General features: G+C 38.9%; 2 protein-coding genes across 7 annotated transcripts in view; one reads left to right on the plus strand and one right to left on the minus strand.

Moving 5' to 3' along the window:
• Positions 1 to 6,687, plus strand: part of SCAF4 (SR-related CTD associated factor 4) — a 111,904-nt gene extending 105,217 nt beyond the window's left edge. For all 6 annotated transcript variants that reach the window (XM_078146536.1, XM_020995989.2, XM_020995991.2 and 3 more), the window contains one exon: positions 778 to 6,687. In XM_078146536.1, the coding sequence (XP_078002662.1) occupies positions 778 to 1,634 (857 nt within the window). In that variant the 3' untranslated portion in view covers positions 1,635 to 6,687. The remainder of the gene's footprint in view (positions 1 to 777) is intronic.
• SOD1 (superoxide dismutase 1) lies at positions 4,510 to 23,920 on the minus strand. The gene is made up of 5 exons (XM_020995993.2): positions 23,723 to 23,920; positions 8,929 to 9,022; positions 6,970 to 7,039; positions 5,900 to 6,017; positions 4,510 to 4,723 (listed from the first exon to the last, which is right to left on the minus strand). The coding sequence occupies exons 1-5, from the start codon at positions 23,792 to 23,794 to the stop codon at positions 4,616 to 4,618; spliced, it is 462 nt and encodes a 153-aa protein (XP_020851652.1). The 5' UTR covers positions 23,795 to 23,920; the 3' UTR covers positions 4,510 to 4,615.
• Between the last annotated feature and the right edge of the window lie 3,549 nt (positions 23,921 to 27,469).

The raw sequence follows: 27,469 nt of genomic DNA on the forward strand, positions 1-27,469 counted from the left end.
CCCCGTACAGTGGTGGGAAAATGAAAAAAGTATCATTGCTAATTAGAACTTGCTTTGCCAGTTCTTAATGCTTCTGGAAGAAGAAATAGAAGATGAAGAGCTGAAATCACCTTGGCTTGGGAACACTTAAGACTTTTGGCAGTGCATTTTGGGAAAAATAAATACTTTTTACTTTCTGTGTGCCTTTATTTGTACCTTGAAGTATTTCAGTGACATGTGAATTAACAGCCATAGTTAGCATTTTAATCCAGGGAGGGGAAACTATATAGAATTCAACCAAAAACATGTAATTTTCCAACACTGTATGTGACACATTGGATTTCAAAGTTTGGGTTCACAATTTTCTAATGACTCAACAGGGTGAATTGAAGTCTAATAAATGTGTGTGGCATTTGCCCCCAGTGTTTTAGTATTTTATCCTATTAGTGGATAATTTATAGGAAACTGCCTTGTTCAGACTGACTAGGAAAAAAAACACCACAGGAATTCCATCCAGACCTCTTTGTTCCAAAGTTGATGTCTCATAAAATTGCCTTTTTAGTTTGCTATGTCATTACTGTTGTATAAAATCTGCATTATGGACCTCAGAGCTTTATGAAACCTTGCAAAATTATAACGTGTGTGGTAGGCACAGTAGATATTTGATGTTGTTCAAAATTGAGTAGGTATAGATCTAATTTTGTGAGCAGTAATTGCTGGTATGTACAGGAATAGTGGTTGTAATGAAATAATGCTTTCTCTTCTATTTATAAGTGTTTTCTTATTGATTTATTTTAGGCACTCAAGGAGTTGCGCCTGGTCCTGTAATTGGGTTACAAGCACCATCTACTGGTCTCCTGGGTGCTCGGCCTGGCTTAATACCCCTGCAGCGTCCTCCAGGAATGCCTCCACCTCATTTGCAGCGATTCCCTTTGATGCCACCTCGTCCTATGCCACCTCATATGATGCACAGAGGACCACCTCCAGGCCCAGGAGGCTTTGGAATGCCACCACCTCATGGAATGAAAGGCCCCTTTCCACCCCATGGCCCTTTTGTTAGGCCTGGTGGAATGCCAGGACTTGGAGGACCAGGACCAGGCCCTGGTGGAGCTGAAGACCGAGATGGAAGGCAACAGCAACCGCAACAGCAACCACAACAACAGCAACAATTTAGAAATGAAAATAGGCAGCAGTTCAATTCAGGTAGAGACCAAGAAAGATTTGGGAGGAGGTCTTTTGGAAATCGGGTAGAAAATGATCGGGAACGTTATGGTAACCGTATTGATGACAGAGATAATAGTAATCGTGAAAGGAGAGAGTGGGGAAGAAGAACCCCTGAACGAGACAGGCACAGAGACTTGGAAGAGAGGAGACGATCCAGTGGACATCGAGACAGGGATTCTAGAGAGAGAGATTCTCGTAGAGATAAGGAAGAAAATCGAGGGAAGGAAAAACCTGAGGTGACAGATAGGTCAGGTGGTGATAAAACCATTGAACCTTCTAGTGGCCAAGTGGGAAATGCAGACACTATATCAGAACTTGATAAAGGGGAGTCAACAGTTATAAATCCTACTGAAGAGTTACCATCAGAGGCTACTTCATCTGTTGATGAACCTGAAAAGGATTCTGCCTCGGGAGCAGAGGCTTCTCTCTAGAGACTGGAATTTGTCAAAATGTGACAGTGACATTGAAGCATAGAGCTTGAGGTGTACAGACAGATGCTGTATTATATTTGCTTCTGCTATATCACAGCCCCTCAGTAGTTGGTGGGGAATTATAAGCAATTTGATTGCTTCCCTTCTATTTAAAATAGCCACAAAATGACAAAAATATGAATAAAATATTACCCTTTTGCTGTAACTTTTTAAAAGTTTTGACTTTAAAAAGTTTACAAATCGTAATTAGAAGTGCTTTCTATTTTTTTTTTAATTTAAGAAAAGGTAACAGTGAAAGCTCCTCAAACAATAGGGATGTTTTTAATAAACTCTATTTTCGTAACAAACTTTAATGTGTGCTATTCTTCCTACACTGCACTGAAGCGGAAAAGAAATGTTCAGCATCTTAAAGTTTGAGCTGTTAATGCTGTACTGAAGTCTAAATTAGACATTTAAATTGTTTATATTTGTTGGAAAAAATACATCTTTGTGTAGTTGAATTCACAGGAGCAGGTTTTTATTTGTAATAGTTGATTTTTAGATGCATTTTAATCTACTTGACCATATAAGGTAAAAAAGTTAGTGGTTTTAAAATGTTATTTGAAGAGCTAATTGTTAGTGTTTGTGATTCAGTCAAGGTTTTATTTTTCTTATTGATTCTGTGGTGTTGCCCTAATTAATTTGTAGAAAGACAAATTCCTTTACTGACACAATTGGACCCTTAGGAAAAAATAATTTGATATATTCAAATTATTACCTAATAATATGTCCATTTAGGAGTTAGAGTGTTTTTTGTTTTTTTAACCCACAAAATAATTTTTTTTTTGGTAGTTGAGAGGGTGGGGTTTGGAAAAAAAAAATCAAGACTCAAAACTCCAGCTTAAAATACATATTTTTCTTCGGTACTGAGGATTTTAAGATGCTACCTGTTTTATGTAACTCATGCTTTCATTTCCTCACTTATTTTGTGCACTTCCTTACTGGGCAGAGGTAGTCTTGCTGCATTTCTATAAAACAAATTAATGGAGTTAAATTATCAGTACAGGAAATGAAAAAATAGCCAAAGCCAAAAGCAAATCTAAGATTAGGGAATACGGTATAAGAGTGTTCATCCAGTGCCCTGGGAGAAAGGTGTTCAGTGTTGCACAAAACAATCCAAACACTGTGCTCATAAAAATTGTATTAATACTGTGCATTTAAAAAGAAAACTGTCTTGGCTTTGATGTAATACCATTAATTTCTCTTCTCCCCACCTTTCCCCTAAATGAAGAGGCAGCTGCTTTGTTACTTGAGTAATTTTTTAATGCTGCTTTTTGCAGCAGGGCATTTGAAGAGGGTGGGGGGGGTTTGGAGGGCATTTTTATGTTCCTGCATTTGCAGAATAAAGGAGAAAATCCTGTTTACATATCTGTGAACTTAAAATTCCACGTGTTCAAAAATTTGTCTTTACTATTTGTTTCATTCATGTTGAAGCCACTGAGTCACCTGAAAGGATATCTGTACAAAAGCTGCAATCAATAGCCTGAAGAACAGCCATTATTCAAGTTTTGATTGTTCAAAATTTACTTCTTAATAATTTTCCCAGAGAAGTTCTACCATATATGACACAGATGAGTTTCTGGTTGGTACAATTGAGTACCTACCCTACTGTTCAGAAGAATGCCTATATCCATAGACTATTACTAGTGAAAATCAGTGGAGATTTGCAAGTTATACTTTTCTACTCCTTTAAAATGTTAGTGTTTTAAAAATAGCATCTAGCTTGATTTAAACATTTTTTCTTAAAAACATTTTTATAAATTGTTGAAACTGAGATCATTTTTAGGAAAAGAAAGGATCCAGTATGACATTTTGCTAGTATATCTCTGCCAAGATATTCTACCTTATTTATGTTTTTCTAAATTTGATGGTCACCACTGTTTGCATTTCATTCAAAACCTTGACTTGAATGCATTTCATTTTAAAAGTTGCATAATGTAAACAGGATTAAGAGGTAAGGGATAAGGACCACTTTTGGGGGGAGAGAAAAAATACCTAAGCATGCATAAAGGCTAAAAATCTCAGAAGTAACACTCCACTTCAGTGTTTTGAATGTAGCTGAACAACTAACTTGCAGGGGTGGGGTTCTGCAGCATTTTATCTTATGGAAAGAGCTTGGAAACAGAATGTGCCAATCTCAGTTTTTATTATGTACTAAAAAGTACTGGGCTCACTGGGCATACTCTAAGGTGTGACTGTGGAAGAAAGGAAAAAAATGCTAACTTGGCAGGTAAGTTTATTACTCTTAGCCAATATGGTTTTAAGACTTAGATTTTGGCTTAAACCAATTGTAAATAAATGGAGATTTTCACACAAAAGTAGAAATTTTGCCACCTGTTATTTAAAAGCTGTTTGTTTCATGCTAGGACACCACATTATCTTGTCTTAAGCCATGGCAGGAGATATATACTCTTTGTCCAAGAAAACTATCTTTTATTGGACCTAAACATGGTCCATTATGAGCCAGCTGCTAGCAACAGGTTTCTCAGGGTTTTTTTAAAAAGGAAATTAGTTATAAATAATACACATATCTGTCTTGACTCATTAAATTTGCCACACAAATGATATTTGATATCAACTTTCCCAAGGCCTAAGGGAGCTAAATTCTACTCTGAACAATTCCAACATAGCTCACTTTGAAGAAACATTGTACATCTAATGTTTGAGATCAGCCTTAAGTTTGATAAGTTTAAACAAAATTATGCCAGACACTAAGTTTAATTCCCAGAAACAATATTCCACAGTCACTGCTGCATTTTAATCACAGGTTGTATGAAATTTTATACAAATCTGCATTGGAGACATCTGAACAAAGCAATTAAAGTTTCACACAAGCTTTGAGTTAAGATTAGTGTTTAATGGTTTTGCCAAGTATGTTTCTACTTGTAATCATCCACATCTTTGTGTTCCTAGGTACCTGAGCTATATCCTAGGAAAATGATTTACTTAGCAATCCCAATTATGCCACAAGCTAGGCGAGGTCCAGCATTTCCCGTCTTTTCACTCTCTGAATTTCCCCCTTTGCCCAAGTCATCAGCTTTCTCGTGGACCTAATTAAAAAAAAAAAGGCATTTTAAGAAAATTAAACTATGTCCTAAGTGGCTATTACACACGTTATTTCTCCCTCCCTAATCCCTGAGAGGTAAGACCCTCATGTACATAGATTAAGGGGCATGTCAAGTGAACCTTTAGTGATTAATGAACGCAAATATATATGGTAACTTTTTTTAGGAAAACAAGCCTGTAACATTTAATAGGATTTATGTTATAGGTTGTGTTGTGGTATACCTAAATAAAATTCTTTCCTAGGCAGTTTACTATTATAATAAAGAAAATTAACAAGCTAAAAATCTAGAACATATTGATCCTAGACTTCCATAATACCAAAGAAATTATAATGATTTTCTAATACTGTTTGCACTATATATCATACAAATTGAGGGAACAAGTCAAATTGGGCTCAAATTCTATCAAAATGTTAAGACAGCATAGCAGAACAATGCCCAGAGATATCCCCTAAACTATATTAATATGGGGTTTTTTTGTTACATTCTTAGATGTACAAGTGAAATGGACTAGTACCTCCCCGTATTTTGAGCAATGTGGCAACCTGTGAAGTCAAAACACTTGTAAAAAAAAAAAGTGAGAAAGGGGAGGGAAGGAATTGAATATTGACAAATCAAATAGCAAAATCTGATATTTGAGTTGTTTGGGGATTAAACTAACTATGGCGTTAAGATATAACATCCCCAAAGATTCAAAATGACTTGGCATTTTAACTCAGATGCAGGATAGTCATTTCTCTTTTCTAGCACTACTCCCCCCAAATTAAAAAATTCCCACATGTTTAGTTTTCTAAGGCTTTAACAATTTACCTCTGATATTGAATGGGGAAGAATTAGCATTTAACCTCTATAGCACAGTGACCAAAGGTCATTGTTTTTGTTCCCTTTCACTGTGAACATTGATTTTAGCCTAATTTTAATTGCTGAAGTATAAGGCCAAGTTAAAACACGGATCTCAGTCTCATTACTAAGAATCTTTAAGAGTTGGGGTGGACTTTGTAAGAAGAAACTCCCTCTAATAATACAGGTCAGCACCTTACAGTTTTACAGAGCTGCTTAGAGCACTCAACGGTTAAATGACATACCTAGGGCCACAAGGCCTATGTGTATGAGGAAAGGTGCACATGTGCACACACAAATACTTAATATTTTAACACTTACCACCATAGTACGGCCAATGATAGACATTGGTCCTGAAAGTTGAATTAGATGATCTTTGATAGACACTTTTGCCACACCATCTTTGTCAGCAGTCACATTGCCAAGGTCTCCAACATGCCTATGGATCACAAACAAGCAATTTGAGTTCCAACCAAGTGTTTCCAAGTTTAAAGTCAGACCCTATCTGCCAGGATGAAATTACCTCTTGTATTTGATCAATTAAGCACTGATCAAATAAGGGTAATTATAGCCAGATATAGGAGTTAAAAGCAGAAAAAAAAAATGGAAAAAAAATCTTCAACTAATCTAGTCAAACTTTAAAAAGACAAAGTAACATTAGATGGAAAGTTTTTCTTTTTGGCGGGGGAGGGAAAAGAGGAGGGGAAATGTTTTAGAGTGATTATAGATTCTTTCCAATTAACAAGAGAAGGAACTATTGATCATAGTTTAGTTTATCCTATGAATAAGTAGTGAATTATTAAGGTTCTCACCCTGACATATCAAATCAGTCCTTACATGACTGAACCTTGTAACTATTTTCCTTTTAAACCATTTACTTTTCGTAAAAGATTCCACAGAAAAAGTGGAAATTGGAAATTCCACCCGGTTTGAACGGTATTAAAGTAGTTTCATCAATTAGGCCTTGATGTTCACAGATTTCCTCCCTCCCCCATACTTGAAAAATGGTGATTGGTTTATTCTAATGTCTGACAATACTATATATTCATGTCATTTCCTCTGTTCCATTTGACACTGTGTTCTGTATTAAATAAACATGATAAAAACAAGCCCTCTTAATTTGTGCTCCCATTTGTTAACTTTTTAGTGTCCCCAGCACTACACTGTAAATGGGGGAGAAATGATGCATTCTTGATGATGTGCTAGGTGGAAGGATGGGAGGAGGAAAGAACACTCATAGAACTCCAAATCTGTAGGGCTATGTGGAGATTCACCATTATATCAGTTCTACCAAGGCAGATCAATAGAAATGAGACCTTTAGAGGCCTGAATTCAACTCTCATTTTACAAATCAAGAGATCTCAGTAAACCTGACAGTTTTTCTCACTTACCTTTCATCATCATTTGGTCCACCATGTTTTTTGGAATGAGGATTAAAGTGAGCACCTGCACTTGTACATCCTGTTGGTAAAAAGAATCTATAATCAATAATATCAATTATTACTTATGAAGATCTAATCACACAAACTGTTCATAAGCAAAGTTACTGAAATAGAATTATTTAAAATCTATTGTATTCTAGTTACCTACCAAAACCTAGATAACAAAATGTAGAATTCTTTTTTTAAGTTCAAGTCCACGTATCACTTCTATTAAGGAAAAAAAATCCATATGGCTTCTTTTTGAAAACTTTAAAAGTTTCTTATCAAGTTCCTCTTAAGTACTTTTACTTCAACATTTGGTAGTTAAATGATCCAACAAAAGTAGATATTGCTCACAATTAAATTTGTTTCTAATCTTGTTATCCATTCAAATGAAAGCACACATGTAACTCATTAAAAATCATTTGAATTTACTAACTTTAATGAAACTATATTGTGAAGACCTATTATCTCAAGATTCAACACTGTCTCACAACTCCATTTGGTTAAATATACCATGGATTATACGATCTCTCCTAACCCAAGCTTACTTATGGCTTTTGGGTTTTTTTCCCCCCCTGGACTAACATAATTTGAAATGGCAAACCACTCCAGAATCTTTGCCAAGAAAACCCCAAATGGAGTTACAAAAGTTGGACACAACTGAAATGACTCAACAACAAATATAACTTGAATAGTAGCTTGGTATATAAAGTAGGGATTACTAAATCCCTTTTATCACTTAATTTAGGCAAATCCTTTTACCTTAGTGGGCTTCAACTTCATGTAAACTAAGTTCTAACATTATGAAATCAAAGTACCAAGAAGGTAAACGGTTCCTATACTTTTCCAAAGAATGAGCTAGTTTAGAGGAAAGTTGACCATACCTCTCCTATCAGCAGTGAATGAGGTAGGAAGGGAAACACTATCTCCTTATGTCCAGGAGTAGTACATTCCCTAGCAGCTGTTATTCCCATTGCCTAGCTGGGACAAGAGTACTCTGTCACCTATAACCACTAGCACTTAAACTACAATTTTTCTGACTCAGGCTCTTCATTAACTTTGGACATGGTCTATACATAACATGTAGATCACTAGGCAGCACCGTGTAATCTTTCTTTGAGAGAAAACTTCAGCCAAGAAGTAAATGATAAGCCAGGATGGCTTAAGGAAAGGTACTTTTTTCAATGGACTAAACTTGGCTTGCAAACTTATACTCCTTTTCTTATCTGAATTGTCAAACATTTAAAAGTACAATAAATATAGCAGTCAAGTGAACAGAAACACAAAATATCTGCACAATAATTTAACACTGATCTCTAATTATATTGAGCTAATTTTCTGATGGTGAAATTCCACAACGAAGTTAAAGGAGATATCTTTATTACAAGGCATAAGTTCTCTATATATAGTTTTGAAGTTTTAAGTCTCTTACTCAATTACCCTTCATCCAATTCCAAACTAGAAGCCAACTCATTCTAATGGAATAATTTGTTTTAGAGTGAGGGCATTTCTGTCTACTAAGCATATTATGAAAGGAATAAAAGGCATACTATGAGAAACTGAGAAAAGTGACACAGAAAATAGCTCTGATACCTCTTCCCACTTTCCTTTACTGAATGCTGTTTACAGATGAACAGCCAGCTATAGTGCCTAAAAGACAAAATGTTTTACCAAATCACCAGGGCTGCTATGCTTTTTGTATAGACAGTTGGCTTTTTTGACCTTCCACTCTCATCAACCAAACAAGACTAATTTTAATATTTATTTTAAATTTTATTTTACCTAAGTGTCCAGTACAAGACCAAACAGGGATGGCCCTATGCTTTTATTCCTCTGACAAATTTAGGTTAACATGTTTCACCTCCATATTATTTTCCTGACAAACTATAATGGCCCAACAAACTGCACATAAATTGCAAAACCTACCTTGAGTGTTATCGCCAAATTCATGGACGTGGAATCCATGATTTCCCTCAGCTAATCCTGTAATGCTTCCCTTGATTTCCACAGGCTCCCCAGCCTTTATTCAAAGAAAGATTTGATTAGTTTGAAAGAACTAAATTAACAAGTCATCTGAAAGTTTCATTTGTTCAACAATATACTAACAGAATATTTATCAATTAACCAGCTATTTTAATTTTTTAACAGTAATTCTATACTGCTATATGGTACCTATGGTACTGATAAGGAATCTGTAAATTTTTGATGTCAGTATTAAATGTCTCTAAGTAAACTAGACTGTGGTCAGTGGGGAGCCATTTTGTTTTTGTAGAAAAGGGATGTAGGTGAACTAGTTTTAGGAAGATTAAAACCGGCAGGATAGATGGAAGGAAAAGGCAAAACACTGGGCTTGATGTCAAGAGACCGGAATTCATTTTAAAAGGCAGGACTCAGTTTAATTCTCAATAAATTAAAGGTGTTAAATAAGATGACCTGAGGTGACTTCCAATTCCAATATTCAGTGACCACAGAGGACTCCGCATATAAAAGTTTGAAAATTCAAACCAAAATGCTTAATATATAATTTTAGACCAAAATGCTGGCTTTATAAAAGCCAGGTTTGTGAGGGGAAAGGCACATCATTTTAGGAGTCTCTGGTATCCCTTCCTCTTGCTAATATTATTAAGCCTTTGTGGCTATGAAGGATAGACAGCCTATTCACCTCCAACCTTGCACCAATGAGATTCATTCCTAATGTTTCTATCCTGTCAAGATCTTTTCTGGAGTCTGACTTTGTCATCTACTATAATGGTCTCCAAGGTGGGGGTCTTGGAGCCACCTCAAATACATCACACTTCTGAATTACCCATTACTCTTGAAGACTCCATGACCCTTTTAGGCTTCCATATTTACAACCTCAATGGCATTTGTCTTTCAGGGATAGACCTTAGCTTAAAAAAGTCAAGGTCTTCTATTACATTGCAGGCCATCTCCAGTGGTCCTGATCAATTTCTTGCCACTGGACCTAAATGGCTCTGGAGGAGAGAGTGAGGCTAGAGACTTTGCACAGCCCCACTTCAATCCAATTCACTCCAAAGTCAGAACATCACTTTCCTGATATCACTGGTCCTCTTTGGGAACAAAGGACAAAACAACAATAGCCTTATTAGGACTTCTGGACCTTGCCATCATCCTGTAACTGAACACTTATGCTGTCTCCCCCCAATTAAAGTGAGCACCCCGAGAGGTAGAGATTGCCTCAATTTTTCTATTTGTACCCCCAGTATTTAGCATATAGTAAGCATTTAATAAGAGGGGCAGCTAAGTGGTGCAGTAGATATAATGCTGGGCCTGGAGTCCTGAAGACTCATCTTCTTGAGTTCACATCTGGCCTCAGACACTTACTAGCTATTCAACTTAACCCTGTTTGCCTCAGTTCCCCATTGCAAAATAAGGTAGAAAAAATGGCAAACCACTACAGCACTTTTGCCAAGAAAATCTCAAACGGGGTCATGAAGAGTCTGACACAACTGAAAATGACTGAACAACAACAAAAAGCACTTAACAGCTTTTCATTCATAAGATTTATAACATACATTATGACAGTAGTACATATAGATAACTTCAAAATAAACTTTAAAAAAATAAACTTTTAAAAATGCACAAAGTTTGGATAAACCACAGTTCTAATGTTAGCTATGCCTCCAAGTCCACACTTTGGGCTACTTACAGAGAATGACCTCTATAATGTCCTACAGCCAAGTCATTGATAAAAACATAAAACAACAACAGGGCCAAACACAGATCCCTTGGGCAGTACATTGGAGAACTCCTTCCAAGATGACACCAAACAACAATTAGTTAATATTCTGAGATCTGCCATTCAAAAATTCTGAATCCATGTACTTTGCCTCTTGTCCACAAAAATAACATTCTCACTTCAAATGCTTTTGCTAAAATCTAGGCAAACTGGGGCCAAGACAGACACCTCCAAGGGAGCTAGGAGAGAGATACAGCCAGGGAAATAGCCAGGAGGCCTAAGCATGACAGAATGGGAGATATTACCAATAAGCTGCTGCCAGGACTTAGCACATGATTACACCAAGCTCTCACATGACCAGTTCAACAGGTGGGGTCCCAAAGTGGGTCCCACTTTGGGACCCCTAGATCCAATAATACTCCACGTATTCAGGCAGGTCAAGAGTGACAGATAGGGTGAGGTTTCACTCAAGTGGGTGTGATCACTTTCCCTCTTTCTCTGCTTGTGACCTAACAGCTAGGAAGTCTGAAAAATTCTACACATAGAAGATCAGATATGGGAGCTGCTTTTGTTTTATTTTTTTAATGGGCAGGAGGGAGCAGAGAGTATTTAGAACAGCATAGCTTGTGAGGGAAAGACAATAGCCTGAACTGATTTAAGCCAGCAACCTTCTAAATAAAGTTTTAAATATGAGATGCTACCTATCTTCTCACAAATTTGATCTCCTATATTCTGTATGGGTTATGAGTCACTTCCCTTTAAGATTCCCATCATTTCAAATGTGCATATACCCTTTAACCCAGCAACAGCACTTCTAGGGCTATAGCCCAAAGAGATCATACAAATGGGAAAAGGACCCACATGCACAAAAATATTCATAGCAGCTCTTTTTGGGGTAGCAAAGAATTGGAAATTGAGAGGATGCCCATCAATTGGGGAATGGCTGAGCAAGTTGTGGTATATGAAATGTAATGGAATACTATTGTGTTATAAGAAATGATGAACAGGCTGACTTCAGAAAAACCTGGAAAGACTTGTATGGTCTGATGCTGAGTGAAGTGAGCAGAATCAAGAGAACATTGTACACAATAACAGCCACGCTGTGCGATGACTAATATTGATGAACTTAACCCTTCCCAGCAATTCAAGGATCTAAGACATCTCCAGACACCTCGTGATGGAAAATGCTATCCACATCCAAAGAAAGAGCTATGGAAGTTGAATTGCTATTTTTCCCTCTCTTCTGTTGAGTTTTGTTTCCTCTTTCTGATAGTTCCTCCTATTGGTTTTAATTTTTACTTACAACATCACTAATGTGAAAATATGTTTAATACGAATGTAAATGTATAGCCTGTATTAGATTGTGCGCCATCTTGGGGAGGGCGGTGGGGAGGAAGGGGGAGAAAAATTTTAAACTCAAAAGCATATATGGAAGTGATTGTTGATAAATCAAAATAAATAAAATAAATTTTAAAAAAAGATTCACATCATTTCCATACAATAAATTCCTCCTCCCCAGTGAAAACTGAATCCAGAATACAATTTCTCCTTGTTGGCCCCACTACATATTTTGAAGGATGAAATCAGCAGTCCAGGTAATTATAGTTATTATACTTATGTGTGCCAGGGTTGTGATCTATTTCCCAAATTCTTTATATTTCTATCCAGGTTGTTTATACTTCAACAATAATACCACTTAACATTTGTTTTCACTCAAATGTTGTCCATCAGGTTCTCCTTGATTCCGGTTCTTAAGCTTTCCTCTCTGCAACATATCTTCTAAAGTACAGTACTACTCTGCTTCTTGACCTACCCTATTAATTTTAAACAATAGCATACACTTCCAAAGCCTTATTCCAGTAATGCAATAGATTATTGTCAAAAAAAAAAAGTGTTACCTATATCTCATGTATTTATGTAGACATCTGAGGCCTTGGGTTTTATTGCTGGCCTCTTTACTAGATTTTGTCTGTGAATTTGTGGGTGTGTCTCCTGCTTATTTCTGTTTTCTCCATTATAGCTAATTTATGTCTAATTGATATAGATATAAGTTTTGTTCCTCTCCCTTCCTCTTCAGTTTAAAACTCTCTTGCTTAGATTTATAAGACTTGTGACAAATGCATCCTTACCGTGTATTCCACCACTTACCAGCAGCCTGTCTTTCCTATATCTTAAGCAGAACTCCAGAAATCCAAATCCCATTCTCAGATACTTCTTAACCAGCCACTTCCCAATCTTCCTCTCTTCTGAAGCCACTGACTTCAAATGGGCAACAATCATCAAAGCACAACTTACATTCCTAGTCAACATTCTTGCCCAAGACTTCATCATTTTTAATATTTCCTTGATTCTTTCTGGTATTTGTGGTCAAATTATGATAAGAAGTAGTTAACAGTCATCAGGTTTGGGAGATTCTATGATGACCTGGATACAGTCCAAGAATATAAGGAACAAGTAGCTGCCTCAATACCTCTGAAGAGAGAGTCACCAACCATTGCTATTCTTCTCTCTCTGACCCTTCCTGGATGATTTTTCACATAAAATCATCCAGACTTTAAAATCATTATTCCTCAGAGGACAAACTGTATCTCCCTCCTCTTTCAGAAGGACTCCCCATTGCTTAGCATGAAATGTCAAATGGTCATTTTTCCCTTTCGTTTCTCCAAGACATTTCTCTACCCTCTAAACTCTTGACATAGATTAGGATGCTTCAGGTTTCTCTTCTTCTGTCTTCACATGAAAGCCCTTCTGATTTTTCTTTTTTTAATAAGGGAAAACTTTATTCCCTGATAAAACCCAAAGAAGCTTTCTTCAAGCCAACAGATTAATCAAGTTATATTAAATTTTATTTTAACTCATGGACATATGCCATGCTGACAAGATTGATACTGTAGCGAACAGTCAGAAAAAAAGCAAAGTTTAGAAAATGGTTTCTTTAGCTAGATATAAAAAAAGAGACCCTCTGCAGTGTTGGAGCTACTTGACAAAAGAACAGAAGATTCATAGAGGAGCCATCTATTTTGGCCAGACTCATCTGTTTTCAATGCAGTGTAAAAGTCTCCAGCTTTGCCAATCAATTAGTCAATCGACAAGGATATATTAAGCACCTACTACTTACCAGACACTATGCTAAGTGCTGAGATATAAAGAACTAATTAAGGAGCTCAGATCTGAGTCAAGAAAACATGTAGTCTATGTAAAAACAAGATACACACAATGTAAATGAGAGGTAATCTCAGATGGAAGGCACCAACAGTGGGGGTAACCTGGAAGGGCCTTTCTTAAAAATTTTAAAACATTTTTATTCAAAGTTTTGAGTTCCAAATTCTATTCCTCTCTCTTTCTTCCCTGAGACAGTAAGCAATCAGATATAGGTTATACATGTGCAATTATATAAAACATTTCCATATTAGTCATTTTGTACAAGAAGATGCAGATAAAAGAAAGAAAATCAGTTCTTTCTCTGGAGACAAACAGTATGCTTCATCATTAGTCCTTTGGGATTGTTTTGGATTACTGTATTGCTAACAACAACTAAGTCCTCCTCAGCTCTTCATGCAACAATATTGCTGGTACTGTATAAAACATTCTCCTGGTTCTGTTCACTTCACTATGCAGCAGTTCATGTAAGTTGTTTCAGATTTTTCTGAAATCAGCCTGCTTGTCGTCTTGTAGCACATAATACTTAATTACAATCATGTACCACAAGGTGGTTAGCCATTCCCCAATTGATGGGCATACCTTCAATTCTGGAAAGGCCTTTTGAAGAAGGTGGGATTTGAATGGAATCTTGAAAGAAGCCAGGACAGGGCTGCAAGAAGAGCATTCCAAGGAATGGGGCAAGAGCAGTCAAAAAGGCATAAAGACCACACATTAGTTGTGTGATGTCAAGCTAAATAATCTAACTTGTCAAAGTTTCATCTCTTCATTAGTAAGGTTAGCACTTACCTAACCTAAGATTGATGGATATGAGATAATTGATATTATCACAACTACTATTAAATTGTATCCTTTTCCATGTAGACCAGAGCCCTATAACTTAAAAAACAAATAAAAACTGCAGAGAAGCTTGAATGATTAACCTCCAACTGGTGTAATTTCTACATTTAAATTAAGTACATACATTTAAATGTAATACTTTAGGCTAAGAGGCCTCACAAAATCCCATAATGAATTAGCAAAACCTTGGTGCAGAAGGTAGAAGAGGTAGCTAAAGTGAGTCTTCAATTTCTGCCATTTCTTTCTTTTTCCTTTCCCAAGTTGTCTTAGAGTGCTGCTTGTTCGAAAGCAAAAGCTGTACCTATTGCCAAGAAAGCCCATTTCAATTTCCCACCTGTGACTACATACTCACCAAACGTGTTTGGAGATGGATTTGATGGCAATACTTCAAAGGATCTGTGATTTCATTAACACGGGTACTACTGGTACAAATGCAGATCACAACTCCTCTGCAACTTAAACTTGTCTCTGAGAGGTTTTATGGCCTTAGCTAGCTTGGTCCTTAAACAAAATAGTCATGAGTCCTCACTTGGGCTCCCAGCTTGACATTCTTCAACTGCCAGATTCTTGTGCTCCCCCAGCACCTCACTGAGAACTAAGGTTATAGCCATGCCATAAGGTATTAAAGTGCTGCTTTAGCAGAAGATGACGAGACAGCTGTTTTGGTTTAGATTTATTAAAAAGGTATCTCCCAAGTACTTGAGCATAAACGTGCTAAGTAGACAGGATGAAGTTTTTGTTTTAGTATGTTTTGTTTTAACTGGACTTGTGATTTATTAGTGCAAGTGAGTCTTAGTGAAGACACTCCATTTACCAAGGCAGATGGGAAGGGTAAGTGGCTTGCTCTGGATTACACAGCCAGTTTGTCAGAGTTGGGACTTAAACCTATGACATATTACTTCTCAGTACAAACATCATACTTTTAAATATCTGATTCATTAATAGCTCACTCTGTGCTAGGCACTGGGGATGGAGAGACAAAATGAAACAGAAATCAACCATCACAGGCCTGTCAATTTAGAAGTGGAAGAAACCTTTGAAATTATCTAATCCAAACCTCTCATTTTATAGATGAAAAATTGAGGCACAGAAAGTTTAACATGCCCAAGGTCACATGTAGTAAGTGGAAGCTTTTAGGATTTGAATCCAGGTCCTAACTCCAAATCCAGCATTTTTTCCTCTACACCATACTGTTTCTCCCATTACACGTATGGTCCATTAAAGTTTACTGAAGTTAAGTGATTTAATACAGCTGAGAAGTGGCACACAAGTGACAACCAGGCCTCAACTCCAAATCATCTGACTTCAAATCTCTAATACTCTTTGCAATAGGAGCAGATTGAAGTAGTTAAAAGCAAAGCAAGGGTTCCCGTTTTCCCTCCTCATTTCAACCTCTATGCTGGCATATGCAACTGCATTTAGATAAACCAGAAAGTTACTATTTAACAAGTACAAATATTAATGCTATTAAGGAAATCTTATGAAAGAATGTTAAAATTTCACAGTCTGACAGATTTTAATTTTCCATAATGATTATGGCATACAATGGCGGACTTTCAGTCAGTCTGCCAATTTTGGGGGGTAGATGTGTCACTCTTGACACATGATGAAGTCTTATTAAATAGCCTGCTGAATGACATGGCACTGAAGTCAGGGAAGACCTGGTTTCAAGTCCTACTTCCTAAACTTATTATCTGTGTGATCTGGTCAAATCATTTAACTTCTCTGTTCCTCAGTTTCTTAAACTGTAGAATGAAGGGTTTGAACTTAATGGCCTCTGAGGTCCCTGCAAGCTCTATATCTAAGATCCTTTATTTATGATATTCCCCTGATCTACCACTGGAGCACAAAAGATAAGTACTTCTGTCAGCACCTGAGGGTTGTGAGTATGGGAACTCCCTCCACCAAAGCAGGCGATTTAGATAAATCCTAAGTATTTGCCATAGAGATTAGGTTAATTGCACAGGTTTGCATACCCAGTAAGTGTTCGGGGCAGAATAGTCTTAATATGTTTACTTGATAAATAGTAACTTTCTGGTTTATCTAAATGCAGTTGCATATGCCAGCACAGGGGTGGAAATGAGGAGGGAACAATGCAGTAATATACCAACGCAGTGGTTGAGGTGAGAAGGGAAGATGATAATCCTTGCCTTGCTTTCAAACACTTTGAGATTCTCCTTCTATTGCTGAGAATACTACAGGCCAAGTCAGAATCCATCTGAACCCTCTTTTGTCTCCAAGTCCAGCACTTTACCCACTGTATCAAAGCTTGCCTTACCCAAAGAATGAAATGAAGTCTATTTTTAAAATAATAATTAATTTTTATGGGTATCTTTTGTTTTTACATCACCTAAACTTCTCCCTGTATCACTTCTCTCCCTGATTCCACAATAAAGACTATTTAAAGAACAAGAGAATATAGGAAAAAGTCACTAAAACTAATCAATATATAAAAAAAAATCTGACAATATATTCAACCTTCCACAGCTGTGGAACCCCACCTTTGCAAAGGAGTTAGGGAAAGTGTCTTCTCATAGCTCTTCATTAGGGCCAAGCTTGTTCTTATAGTTTCCCAACATTCAATATACTCAACAATCAATAATTGATTATTTTGTTATAATTGTTCTTTCCATTTACATTGCATATATTTTTAATTTAATTTTTTAATTAAAATATTTTTCTCTCCCTCCTACCTCCCACCTCCCCTCCATGGGGAGTTACGAGGAGAGGGGAACCTTTTTAAGAAATAAGTATACATAATCAGGTAAAACTTAATTCCTGCACTGTCTGCTTCAAACAAAAAAATGCTCCAATCTTCACCCAGGGTCCATCATGAAGCTTTGAGTAGCACATTCTATAATGGATCCTCTGGACTGTGGACAGTCATTACACTGACCAGAGTTAAGTCTTTCAAAGTTGCTTGTCTTTACAATATTGTATTATGCGAACTGTTCTCCTGGTTCCAAATATTTCATTCTGCATCAATTCATACAAACCTGCCCAGGTTTCTCTGAAATTGCCCCTTCATTTCTTTCAGCACAACTGTATTCCATTACAATAGCAACCACAACAATAATTAGCATTTATGTAGCGTGTTGAGTTTGTAAGTGCTATACATATATATGATTATCATCCCTGTTTTACAGATGAGGAAACTGAGGCAAGGAGAGCTTAAGTTACTTGCTTAGAGTCAAAGAGCTAAGCAAGAGTCTGAGGGAAGATCAGAACTTGGGGCTTCCTAAGTCCAGAGCTCTTAGCTACTGTGTAACCCACATGCCATTCATACATCATAACATATTCAGTCATTCCCCAATTGATGGGCAACCTTTTACTTACTGATTATTTGTTACCAAAAGATGCTCTAAAAACATTTGCCCTCTTCCTCCTCCTTTGATCTCTTTGGGATATGGCCCTAGTAGTGGTACTGCTGGATCAAAGAGTATGCAATTTAGTAACTTCAGAGGAATGGTCCAAACCGTTTTTTTTTTTGGTTCTTCCTTCACTTTTCATCAATTCACCCATCTTTCCACATGGTGCTCTGCATTTTTCATATTCACTGTTTCACAGTAATATTTCTTCATATTCACTGTTTTACAGTAATCACAATTTGTTTAGCCGCTCCCCAATCAATGGGTATCTTCTGTTTCCAGTTCTTTTAAAAACAAAAAATGTTGCTATAAATATTTTGGTGCATATATGAACTTTTCTTTTTATTAGTCATTATCTCTGGGGTATATGTCAAATAGTGGAATATGGCCCAAAGGGTATGAACATGTTAGCCACTTTGCATAAATCCAAACTGTTTTCCAAAATGACTGTACAAAGTCAAAGCTTCACCAACAACACACAATGTGCCTACCATTCTATGACTTCTCCATCAATGATTATCAATGATTATTCCCATCTGTTGTCATTTTTGCTAATTTACTAGGTACAAGGTAAAAAACCTTGGAATTGTTTTGATTTGCATTTCTCTTATTAGATTCAGAGCATCTACAAAAGTAAAATGTCAGCTGCTTACAAACAGAGACCATTCTGGATTTTTCTTTGCATCTATAGTGCCTAGCAACATTGTAAGAAATTAACTGAAGGGGAGGGCATCAAACCTGGGCTTTTCCTAGTCTCACAAAGCCTTGAAGATGTGACTCTCCTGTGTAATACTACTATTGCAAAAAAAAAAAAAAAAAACAACAACCCAACATTGATAAAACCAACATTCACTAAGTACTTGGACAAGCATATAATTTCTTTGATTTCTCTTTCTGAGAAGAGAAACTATTGCTAAGAATGAATTTAATGGCCACCAGAACTTCTAGCAAAGGCCCTAAAAGATCAATTTATGAAGCTAGAAAAATATTTTACGAGTTGGATCATTTGACAGTCCTGCCAGTTATACTTCCAATCCCTCTCAAACACTGATCCGCCTCTCTGCTCATACTGCCACCACTGTAAATCAGGGTCTCATTAACTCTTCCTTGAACTTTTCTTACTATATAGCTGCTCTGTCCTCATCTTTCATCCCAATCTATACTACTGCCAAAAAAATCTTACTAAATGTACATTTCTGACCTCATTGTCTCTCCACCCTTTTCAAAAAGTTTCAATGGTTTCTTATTATATAAAGGGAATAAAACAAGCATTTAAACCTCTACAATTTAGTTCTAATCTACACTTTAGCCTTATTTTGCATTATTCCACTTCATACAGGCTAAGTTTTAAAATTCATTACTGTCTATTCTCTGTACACTTATGTAGACCAAATGTGATCTCATCTCTGCCTTCTCTTCCTCAAGGCTCAGCTCCAGTACAACCTCCTCCATGAAGATTTCTTTGGTTTCCTTGTCCAGCTGAAACGGAGCCCTTCACAAGAACTACTCCCAAACAGATAAATGGTCAAAGGATATGAAAAGGCAATCTTCAAAGGTATCAACAACTGTGTAAAAAATGCTCCAAATCACTAATCATGAAAGAAACAGAAATTAAAGCAAGTCTGAGGTTACATCTTCCATTAGACTAGAAAAGATGACAAAAAAACAGAAAATAAAAACTACTGAAAGGGTTGTTCTGAATTGGTCCAGCAAAAAGTCCATACACCCCTGAAAGAGGAAAAGGACCTATATGCACAAAAATAATTATTGCAACTCTTTATGTAGTAGCAAAAACTGAAAACTAAGGAGGTGCCCATACACTGGGAAATGAATAAAGAAATTATGGTACAGGAATATAATGAAATAGCATTGTGCCATAAGAAATGGCAAAAGGGACAGTTTCAGAGAAACCTAAAACCTGAATGAACTGATTCAAGATGAATGAACAGAACTCACTTTATGTAATAGTTTATATTTACATATAATAATATATAATAACATTATACAAAGACAACTTTGAAAGACTTGAGATCTCTGATCAACACAATGACAAACCGTGATTCCAGATGAAACATGCTACCTACCTCCTGACAGAGTGGTGATAGATTCAAGATGCAGAATGAGACATATATTTTTGGATATGTCCAGTGCAATAATTTGCTTTGCTTGACTATGCATATTTGTTATGAGGGTTTTCTTTTTCTTGGGTTCACTTGGAGGGAAGATGGAGGTTGAGAGGGAAAAAAATGTTAATTTCAAAAAAAAAAGTGACAATTTTTCCCTATTAAATTATTATTAGCGTCTTGACAGCATGACCTATATAATTTTTCACCTTTGTATTGCCAGAGACAGTATGAGATCAAATGAAAATTTGATCAGAAGCAAATATAAAATGCTCTTTTGGGCTTTTATAGTCCTTCAAAACATGGCTGCCCCTTCCTACCTTTCCAGTCTTCTTACAACATATATAGCTTCAATTTAACAAACAACAGCTTTTTCGTTCATTAGATAATTTAGGCCTTTAAGTCTCTATTCAAAAGATATATTATAAAAAAAATAAACATTCATCCATAGCTGTTTCCGTAATTTCATTCCAACAAGTAGAATGTAAACACCCTCATAACGGGGGAAGCAGAAACTGTAAATCATGACTAACACTGAACTGAGAATCAGAAGCCATAAATTCTAGAGAACCAGCAGCCAGGTAATCAAGAACATTGGATTTAGAGCCAGACCTGGCTGTGTAAAAGTGTAAGTTACAAGTAATCTCTTTGGGCCTCATCTGTAAATAAATAAGTTCTCATCTATAAAACAAAGGGGTTAGACTAAATGATCTCTAAGGTACTTTCCCACTTTAAAACCTATGATCCTAGGGGACCTTGCTACTTACAAATTCATAACTGGGCAAATCACAGCCTCTACAACCCTTTAGTTTCCTCGCCCATAAGAAGGGACTACATATTACTTTACAGATTTGGGGTTTTTTTCCCAAATTATTTATTACTTTTTAAAAAAAAACATTTTGAGTTCCAAATTCTCTCCATTCTTCCAGTCCTTCCCCTATCCACTGAGAAGACAAACAATATGACATCAATTATACATGAGAAATCATGCAAAACATTTCCATATTATTCCAGCTCTAAAAAAAAAAGAGTGAGAGGAGAGAGAGAAAGTCAAAGTAAAAAAAGTATGCTTTAATCTGCACTCAAAGGTCATCAGTTCTATCTCTGGAAGTGGACAGTATTTCTCATTATGGCTCCTTCAGAATTGTCTCAGGTTAATGTATGGAGCAGAACAGCCAAATCTTTCACAATTGATCACGGTTACAATGCTGCTGTTACTGTGTACAATGTTCACCTGGTTCTGCTCATTTTGCTTTGCATCAGTTCATCTAAGTCTTCCCATCTTTTTCTGAAAACATCTCCTTCATCATTTCTTATGGCACAAAAGTATTCCATCACAATCACACACCATAACTTATTCAGCCATTCTCCAACTGATGGGTACCCCCTCAATTTCCAATTCTTTGCCACCACAAAACAAACTGCTATAAATATTCTTAAGTATTTGCCTTTTTCTTTGATCTCTTTAGGATACAGACCTGGTAGTATACTGATTTCTTGTGAAGATAAAACAAGTTAGGAAATGCAGAATGACCATAACGGACTGAAGCATACAAGAATCCCAAGAAAAAAAACAATCTCCAGCAAGTTCAAATATTGTGATGCTAAAGTACTAGCTTCTTCATACATCAGTGAAACTCAAGGAGGAAGATAAAAAGGGAGGAGAGAGAAGCAGAATGGAAGGACAAGAAAGATAAAAACCAAGGAAAATTTAGTCCAATGAAAAGAGGGACCCCTTTCAGAAAGTTTAAAAATGTTGTGAAACCCCACCCACTTCTTCCTAAACCTTCCCAGCTGATTGATAGCAAGCACCACCATTCTTCCAGGCGCCCAGTCTCAAACCTTGTCATCTCAGATTCTTCTCTCTCCTAAATCCCTCCGCTTACCAACCTCCGTGATGCCTACTTTTGTAATGTTTTGGTTCCCCTTCCTAGCAGCCTGGTCTAACCATCTCACTCCTAATATTGACCTAGAGAATACAACATACCTATACTCTAGCATTCAAAGTCCTCCACAATCGTATTCCAATTTTGTATCATACTCTTACTTCATTCACACTCAGCCTAACCGCACTATACACTTCATCTTAACTTTCTCCTGCCTTTGACAGGTTATGCCTGAGGCAAACTCCCTTTCTTCTCAGTCCAATCCTCCAGAAATCCTGCCTCAACTCCCTTACAATCTAGAATCCACAGTTCTATCCACTCCCCTCTCTCCCCCCATCCTGACTTGCAAACCACTTCACTCGACCTGATACCATTAGCCCTTCTCTAACTAGTACTAGGGTTATCCAAATACACGTTTCAAACACAGACACTACCCCACCCCACTCTAAATTGTAAGATTAAGAGCAGGAACAGTGTCAAAACCGGGCCAAATTCCTGAAGGTTCATTTGATTAAAGTCCCTGAACTCTTCTCCCAGCTCTATTTCGGCTCTTCAAACATTCTTATCTGCCCTTATCTGCTCAGCGAGGCTGCAGCCCGCTGGTGCCCGGGGGCCAGAAGAGCAGGTCAGGTAGGAAGTAGGTGATAGGTGAGCCCCCGCAGGGGGAGGGAAGGAGGTGTGGATTCTCAGCCTCCCCAATCACCCCCGAAAAACAAAGTCCCCAAACTGTCTCCCACGGGAATTAGAAAGAGATTTAAGACTGCTTAAACAAGGCAAAATGATGGAGAACGAGGTCTTCCTCTTTCCAGGGGCAAGCGTCAAAAGGGAGACTCAACTACTTCTTTACTCATTTCTTTATTCACCTCCCCAATTCAAGTTAACTCCACCGTCTCCCTATCACCTGCAGGGGAAATAGAAAATACTGTGTTTGGCCTTGGAAGTCCGGCTAATTTGGTCCGGTGACCGATCCCCTGGTCTCCTCATTGCTCCCCATCTCCCGACTCCGGCATTCCCCCTAACTGTCCCCCAATGCCTGGATCTGTCTCCCTCCTGCTCTCCCGCCCTCCTTCCCTCGCCGTCCCCCCGAGATTCTACCCCGTATAGCCCCGCAGGTATCTCGTGGCTGCCATTGTTTGCAGACCCCCTGCAGAGCAGCAACTTTCCCGAGCCCTCCTTGGCATCCCCAGCGCTCAGCCCGCGCCGGGCGTTTAATTCATGCTAACTAAGCGGGGGGACTCCACGCGTGGCTCCGGCGTGCACCCCAGTCCTCCTTGCCCCGCCCCCCGTGACTCAGCATTTAGGCTCAGCAGCGAGCACCGCTAGCTCGCCCGCGGCTCCCCGAGGGAGCAAAGTCTCAAGGCGCACCCCGCGCAAGACCATTCACCCCACGCCCCGCCACGCCTTCTGCGGCGTGGGCAGCGCCGAGACATGGCCAAGATCCCGAGGTACAGCCAACCCTCCAAGGCAGCGGACCTAGAAGGAGGCTGAAGAAGCCAAGAACCACGCGGCAGGTGGGGCGGGGAAGGCGGAGGGGGGGGCTGGGGGGAGGGGACGGGGGGGTCAGAGGAGAGTAAGGAGAGAGCTCCGCCACTGCCCCCTGCAAGGGCAGCAGGACCATCCGCCCGCCCCTAGTCATGCCCTTGCCTGCTTCTGCTCGAAGTAGATCGTGCCTTGCACGGGGCCGTCGCCCTTCAGAACGCACACCGCCTTCAGCATATCTCCCGGGCAAGCGAGCGCGGGGCCTTTCCCGACCGATATGGGAGCAGGCAGAGAGAAGAAATAGGAGGTGCGGAGAGAGCAGGACGGCCCAAGAGCCAAGGGGAAAATGCGAAGCCGCAGGCTACGCAGTAGCTCACTTAAGGGCACGCACTGCCGTCACTCCGCGCCTCCCCGGCTCCTGCCCGGCCAATCAAAACGTCCTTTCTAGCAACACTCTTCCCGCCCTCCCCAAAGGCGGCCACCAATCAGGAAGGTAGCTCACGCCGCCCCCCGTATTGCTTAGAAACCTTAGCCCTTTGCCCGCCTTAGCTCGGAGTTACAGTAGAAAGAGCTAGAACCCTCGGCGTCTTCTCACGAGGTCTTCCGCGTGAGAGGTGTGTGCACTTCGCTCGCTCCCCTCTCGTCGGCCCCCTCCTTGGACAGCGATAATTGCTGCAGGAATCGATCGATTAACAATGGCGCCTACTGTCGCATGTGACCCACACAGCCTTTCTTCATGCTGAGCCTGTGTTCTAATGGGAGAGACCATAAGGAAATATTAAATGGGGAAAAAAAAGTAACGGTCGTTGGGAAGCTCCGGGGGGGGGGGCGGGGGAAGAGAAATCAGAAAAGGCCGCGTGCAGGTGCTGCTTGACTTCAGCCCTATAGAAAGAGAGGGATTCTGGGAGCCAGGGCTGAGGAGGGAGTGCACACCAGGCAGGTGGGCCCAACAGGGCAAAAGCTCGGAGAGCAGAAATGGTGCGTCCCTGTAAGGAACGGCGCTGGCTGGATCTCGCAGTATAGGAAGGGCAGTAATACCCGGTGAGGCTGGAGAGACAGGTTAGGGCCAAGTTGTGTAGGGTTTCTAAAAAGCTAAACAATAGATTTTCTCATTTATCCTTCAGGCAATAGGAAGCCAGTGGAATTTTTTTTGCACAGGAGAGTCACATGATCAGATCCTGAGCCCAAGGAAAATTACTTTGGCAGCAGTGTGTGGAATGGACTTAAAGAGACATCTGAGGAAGGGCCCTGCTAGCAGGCTGTGGCAAAAATCTAAATGGAGAAGTGAACGGGGCCTGAGCTGTGTGAGTAGAGAGAAGGGGTGGATGGAGAGAGATGTGAAAGTAGCAAGTACATGATCTGGCAACTCACCGATTGTGTGAGGCCAGGAAGAGTGTGGGGTCCAGGATAACAGCCAGGCTGCAAACCTGAAAGTCTGGAAGAATGGTGGTGTCCTTGACAGAAATAGGAAATTTTGGAAGAGGGAAGGGTTTGTGGGGAAAGAAAATGAGTCCTGTTTTGCCAGTGTTGAGTTTCAGATGTCCAGTGGACCAACTAGTGATACAGTTCTGAAGTTTGGGGGGAGAATTGGGGATGGATTTATACAAGGTGTCCCCAAAGTCATAGTGCAGTTTTAAGCATTAGTAACTTTAATAAGGACTTTTGGGATGCCCTGTATATCTGAGTCATCTATATAGAGATGATAGTTGAACCCATGGGAGCTGATGAGGTTACCAAGAAAGAGACTATAAAGAGAGAAGGCAACCTAGAACCCACTAGTGGTGTGTTAAAGCTGGCTCTAACTAGCAGCCTATGTTAAATTTTCAGTGAGCACTTGCACCTTGGAAAATGGCAAACACTACAAAGCAGGGCTTGATTTATTGTTCTGTAGGTTGCCTAGACTTAAGAAAGTGATGGAGAAAATGTTAATAATGCAGGTTAAACTTAAAAGTGTGTCAAGAGCACATTTTTCCTCATAGAACAGGTTGTTAAACATTTACCAACACACCACTGCCTGAGCCAGTTCAAGCTGTGCCCAGCATAGCCCTGGAACACCCTGCAAGTTGAGGGTGTAATGTGAATAATGAGATAAGAGAGGAGACTGAGAAGTGGTCAGGCAGATAAGAGAGGAAAAAAAGAGTCTCATGAAAATTTAGAGAAGAGAGAGTATCTAGTAAAAGAAGGTTAGTTAACAGTGTCAAATACAAAAGATAGTCAATAATCATTTATTAGGTGCACTGTGTCCTAGGCATTGCGCTAAATGCACAGTGGAAATATAAAGCACAGCAAAAGCTAGTTCTTGCTTTTTGACATGCAAACAACTAGTTGCTAACAAGCCACATACCAGATATATGAAAAATAATCAACAAAGGGAAGGCACAAGAATTAGGAGGGATCACAAAAGACCTCCCATAGAAGATAGGATTTTAGCTGGGACTTGAAGAAAGCCAGGGAAGTCAGGAGGCAGAGATGAGGAGGAAAGAGGTCAAGAAAGATGAGGACTGAGAAAAGATCATCAGACTTGGCAATTAAAGGATTAATGGTAATTGTGGAAAGAAAAATTTTAGTTGAGTGATGAAGTCCAAAACCAGATTGCAGAGGGGTGGGGAGCAAATGAGAAGAGAGGTCATGGAGACCTCATACTTAAAAAAATAATAATGAAAAATAGAGGAGAGGTGAAGGTTTTTTAAGGATGAAGGAGACGAGTGAGGTTTGAAGGCAAAAAGGAAGGAACCAGTAGATAGGGAGAAGCTGAAGATTCAAGAGAGAAGGGAAATGATTGAAGATGCAGTCTGCTGGAGAAGATGCGAGGGAAGGGGATAAAATACACATATAAAGGTGCTGGCTTTCCTGAGGAAAGAGTCACCTCTTTGTCAGAGAACAGGGGAAAAGGAGGAGAGAGTGGGAAATGATGTCAAGGGGTTTTGAGATGAAGAGAATAGGAGATGTGATGGCTTATGTGAATGGCCTCAGTCTCTCACTAATGCAAAAGTCAAGATCCTCAGCTGAGGGGGTGGGGTACAAGGGAGGTTTAAGGAAGGAAATGAAGGCTTGAAATAGTTAAGTGGGAACTGAGAGAATCAATTTGGGAGAAATTAAAAGATTGATTTGCTTCTGTGACAGCCAGGTTGAGGTTGGACAACATGAATTTGTTGTATACTCAATCAGCACAGTTGTGAAACTTCTACCTGTTGCTTTCAGCAGCTAGTAAGTAGGAGAGATAGTGCAGTATGGATGTTTGCCAAGAGATGACTGGCAATAGTCAATTTTGCTATAACATTTATTTTGAAAACTCAAATTTGTTCCAATGTAATTGATATATTAAGGAACTACTGGAGCATAACTCAAATTCCACATCTGCTTGTGTACTATTTTGTCTGTAAGAAACTGTAGGTGAATACTGTAAAATGCATCCAGCTGAACTGAGCCATGTAGGAATGTACAAAAGACATACATGCACACACTGCTGTTAGCCTACAAAGTTGTGTTTTGCTATTCTTCTGTATTTGTGAACTTTTCTAAAACAATGGTAACAACACTCCACACTCATTCGACATCTCAAACCTAAGTTCCATATTGGTATTATCTTCTGGTGCAGTAGGAGCTGTGGGCAGAGGATAACTACCTTACTCCACACCTCCTCTTCCCACCTTCTGCCACAACTGAGGCCCTTATGTTATGCATCCCACCTAAAGTCATGGACTTGTCAGAGCAAGCAGCTAGATGGCGCCATGGATAGAATGCTGGGTCTGGAATTAGAGAAGACCTGAATTCAAATCCAGCCTCAGATACTTCTTAGCTGTGTGACTCTGGGCAAGTCACTTAACATCTTTGCTTCAGTTTCCTCAACTGTACCAATCTTACAGAGTTGTTTTGAGGATCAAATCAGATAATATTTGTAAATCACTTAGC

The sequence above is a fragment of the Phascolarctos cinereus genome, unplaced genomic scaffold (genome assembly GCF_003287225.1).
Source record: "Phascolarctos cinereus isolate Bilbo 61053 unplaced genomic scaffold, phaCin_HiC Scaffold_726;HRSCAF=1367, whole genome shotgun sequence".
NCBI lineage: Eukaryota > Metazoa > Chordata > Mammalia > Diprotodontia > Phascolarctidae > Phascolarctos > Phascolarctos cinereus.